Source organism: Octopus bimaculoides, chromosome 3, assembly GCF_001194135.2.
Source record: "Octopus bimaculoides isolate UCB-OBI-ISO-001 chromosome 3, ASM119413v2, whole genome shotgun sequence".
NCBI classification, from domain to species: Eukaryota; Metazoa; Mollusca; class Cephalopoda; order Octopoda; family Octopodidae; genus Octopus; species Octopus bimaculoides.
In genome coordinates, this window is record NC_068983.1 from 147,233,222 (window position 1) to 147,237,666 (window position 4,445).

General features: G+C 35.2%; 3 protein-coding genes across 3 annotated transcripts in view; 2 read left to right on the forward strand and 1 right to left on the reverse strand.

Annotated features, from left to right (window-relative positions):
* LOC106884088 (sulfotransferase 1C4) overlaps nt 1-356 on the forward strand; it is an 8,539-nt gene extending 8,183 nt beyond the window's left edge. The window contains exon 5 of the mRNA XM_014935308.2: nt 105-356. Within this exon, the coding sequence (XP_014790794.2) occupies nt 105-211 (107 nt within the window). The 3' untranslated portion in view covers nt 212-356. The remainder of the gene's footprint in view (nt 1-104) is intronic.
* LOC106875508 (serine protease 48) overlaps nt 1-4,445 on the reverse strand; it is a 466,125-nt gene that overhangs the window by 313,625 nt on the left and 148,055 nt on the right. The window lies entirely within an intron of this gene.
* Nucleotides 3,471-4,445, forward strand: part of LOC106884081 (sulfotransferase 1C4) — a 7,282-nt gene continuing 6,307 nt past the window's right edge. The window contains exon 1 of the mRNA XM_014935300.2: nt 3,471-3,828. Coding sequence (XP_014790786.1) covers nt 3,594-3,828 — 235 coding nt within the window. The 5' untranslated portion in view covers nt 3,471-3,593. The remainder of the gene's footprint in view (nt 3,829-4,445) is intronic.

A 4,445-nucleotide genomic window follows, 5' to 3' on the forward strand; every position in this document is an offset into this window, starting at 1 on the left:
TATATATATATATATATATATATATATATATATATATATATATATATATATATACATTCACGGGTATGTATATCTATCTGTCTACCCATTAAAAATCTTTGCAGGTAAAGTGGATACATGGAAAAAATGGTTGACCGTAGAGCAAAGTGAACGAATGGATGCAAGGCTCCAATCAGAACTTACAGAAAGAAGAATCAAATTTAATTTCTGAATTATTCCATTTATGTTAAAAATTTGCAACTCTGGAGCTTAGTTTTAAAATTTAATATAAAATTTTGTCATCTAGTAACATACATAGGAAAAGAACATTGTCAGTTCATACGAATCAATGGCTCAAAAAATAATTGTCTTGCAATAATGAGTGAATAATTTTGAATAAACATGTTAGTATTTAATTTATCTGGACTTTTGCTGCTTAAGTCTAAAATCTAATCTCTTATTATTGTTCAAAATGATAATCAACTTTTACTGCACAAAGCAGTTGAATTGAATAATAATCAACTTTCGACACCTCCTTCTTTTTGCTTTTAGTCAAGGTTCTAAGGCCGCAAAAGCTGCTTGCGACATCTGTGTTGTGTATGGAGAGTTCAAAAAGTTCAAAAATAGAAATTTTGACCTCAAAGACGCACCTCGTTCTGGCCGTCCAGTTGAGTTCGATGAAGTGCAATTAAATCAACATTTACACAAAAATTCTCCTCAAACAACAAGGGAACTGGCAGAGAAAATGGAATGCTCCCACACTGCTATAGAGAAGCATCTTCACTCGATGGAAAAGGTACAGAAGTATGGAGCATGGGTTCCGCATGCTTTAAGTGACAACAACAACAAAAAATCAACGAGCCACAATCTCCGCTGGTTTGCTTGCTCGTCACCGTTCAGCTTATGGACACAAGCAACGATTTCTTTACCGAATCGTTTCTGGCGACGAAAAATGGTGCCTGTATATCAATATGAAGCAGCGTAAGGGATGGCTTAGCCCCGGTAAACAAGCGACACCGCGCGTGAAACAAGATCTTCATCCGCGTAAAATAATGTTGTGCGTATGATGGGACTGGGAAGGGATTACCCATTACGAATTGCTTGAAAGGAACCAAAAGGTCAACGCGGAAATCTATGTTCAACAGATGGAACGACTCAACACGGCTATTCAAGAGAAAAGACCTAATCGACAGCATGGAGTTCTTCTGCTGCACGACAACGCCCGCCCTCATATCGCCAATATGACCAAGGAAGCCATTCAAACGCATGGCTGGGATGTGCTGCCACACCCACCGTACTCTCCTGATTTGGCACCAGCGGATTTCACCCTCTTTCGATCTCTTTCAAATGCTATGCGTGGAGTTTCGTTCAATACTGATACAGAATTGAGAGCTTGGTTGGATCAATTTTTCGAATCGAAATCGGGTGATTTCTACCAACGAGGTATTGAAAATCTTGTTGAACGTTGGGAAGAAGTTGAAAACAATAAGGGTGAATACATTATTGAGTAATTAGTCATTTTTTTATTAAACCTTTTAAAAAATTAAAATTTAAAAAAACCCGCGGGAACTTAGTTGCCAACCCAATATATTAGTTACAATACTTATATGACAAGTCTCACCACACGAGTTTCACTCTGGAAAATAACATTTACAAATTATAAACGAACAAAATTTTGTAGATCATGTTTTCACAATATCTTTAAGATTAACTTCCTGTTCGATTTTCTCAATTGTATTGTTATTTTATTTAAATGGGCAATGTGAACAAATATATGTATTAACTCTTCTGGGTGGAGACATTGTGAATAACCTTAGTATATAACATGAATATGACAAGATATAATGATGACGATGATGATGATGATGATGATGATGATGATGATGATGATGATGATGATGATGATGATGATAATAATAATAATAATAGTAATACTGTTGCCATAGGGATGATAGCAAAAGGGGTTGATTGCTTCCTAGCTCAGATACCAGGAAACCTCAATATGGCAGTAATTCAAAAGATAGTGCTCAAGGGAACCGCCCATATCCTACGTAAAATTTTGTCTATGTAATCGAAATGTCTCGAATGATACTTTTTACGTGCCACCGGCACGGGTGCCACTCAGGCAGTACTGTCATCGGCCATGGCAACGATTTCACTTACTTCAACAGGTCTTCGCAAGCACAGTTTATTGCCCAATGATTGAAAAGTAATCTGAAATGGGCTGGTTATGCTGCACTGGCATAGGCCATGGTTATGGTCTCACTTGACTTGCCGAGTCTTCTTAAGCACAACATATCTCCAAAGATCTCGGTCACTTGTCATTGCCTCGGTGAAGCCCAGCGTTCGAAGTTCATGCTTCACCACCTCATCCCAGCTCTTCCTGGGTCTACCTCTTCCACAGGTTGCCTCTAGTGCTAGGGTGTGACACTTTTTCACACAGCTGTCGTCAGTGGAAACTATATCTATTTCTGTATAATTTTTTTGTGTTTATTAAATGGATTTGCTATAAGTAGACAGTATATCTTGGAAAAGGTGGGTGAGTGAAATACCAAAATACAGAGAAAACGATGCATGAGCAAAATTGTACAGAAACAATGTTTTTTCTTCTATCACGCTACTTATTTTTCAAACCACGACGTACCTACACTGATTAATATTTAGATAATATCTCAGCTGAAGTAACTGCCATTCATATTATTATGTGATGCCTACCATCTACCATAAATACGGTATCTATGAAGTACCAGATATGGTCTGCACTGATGCATGTATATTCTTGAATAATAAAAACTATTGTGCTCGCAACATGATGCTTGTAAGATACTCTCTTATTTATATTTCTAGGACAGTGATGTCACTGGCATATTACTGCCAGAGTTAATGTTATTTTGTTACACTAGTATATGTAGTAGTATGTCTTTATCTATATGAAGTAGTATGGCTTTATCTATATGAAGTAGTATGTTTTTATCTATATGTAGTAATATGTCTTTATATAGACCTAACAAACAAATATATATGCTTTCCCGAGGAGATAGTAAGGGTAAAAATTTGCTGGAAAGCTACTAATCTTGTTAAATTTTATATCTTAACCCATTTTACCTATTTCCAAATTTGACTTAAATAGACTCTAATACTTGAATGCATTAAAAAAGTATTTATTGTGGTGAGTTGCCCTTGGTTTCATTGGGCAATGTTCAATGTCGTTTATCTCACACCCATACGTACACAGCCTGTATTGAATTTTCATTTAAAACATCACACTCTTCACATTATGTTAACATATGCAATATATAATTCTATGTGACCTTTGGAATATTGATTTAACTGTTGCTAAAACAAATATACACTGATGAAATGAATAAATGTTCAAATTTTAACCTAAATATTACACTATCATACTAACTGGGGCAATGCAAACCTGCTAGGTTGCTGTCCACACACACACATATATATATATATATATATATATATATATATATATATATATACATCGTAAAATTATCTTCACTGCTGCATTTTGTTAGATACAGCGAGGAGGTATAGCAAATTTACTCTTTCCTTAGCATTTAGCTGTTGTTAGATTTTAAAGCAGTGCAATTTCAACTAAGATGTCGTCAACATCAACTGTTAGTGAAGTAAAGATGAGAGATTGTGAAGAAATAAAAAAAGAAATAGAAAGTAATGCTGTACAATTCATCGGCAACGACGGAGAACCTATGCTAATTTATCAATATAAAGGGCACAATTTTCTTCGTATAGAAATGGCATCATCAGCTTTGTCCAAACTACATACAGTGAAAATTAGACCTGATGATATTTTGCTGTACACCCATCCTGGAGCAGGTAAGATTTTAATATATTCACAAATATTGTAGTTAGTGTTGCGTTGTGTAATACGTCATTTTGTTAGAAGACAGTATGGTTGTGAGGGTTTCTAGGAAATTGTATTAAGACTTACTATTTCAAACCTGTGATGTCACCTTCGTGTAGTGGTCAACAATGCTTTGCAGTTTACAGCAAACACAAGGTTCTATTCACATAGATGATATTACAGCTTTCCTCCGTCTGCTATATAAGATATGCATGCGTATATACAAAACTATGCATATAGATTTAAAACCGTAATATATTTTGTCCAGTGCGAAGCACCTTCTTAATCGGTTGCATTTTGAGAATTCGGAAAAATTTTGTGACTGTGAGTTAAGAAGCTTGCTTTCCAACTACACGGTCCTAGGTTCAGTCACACTACATGGTACCTTAGGTAAGCATCTTCTACTATAGCCTTGGGCCAACCAAAGCGCTATGAGTGAATTTGGTTGACAGAAACTGAAAGAATTCCGTCGTGTGTGTGTGTATATATATATATATATATATATATATATATATATATATATCATAAGGTTTTTAAACTTTTAAATTTTCATATTCAAAAGAGACAGAGACTTCAAATTCGATATATC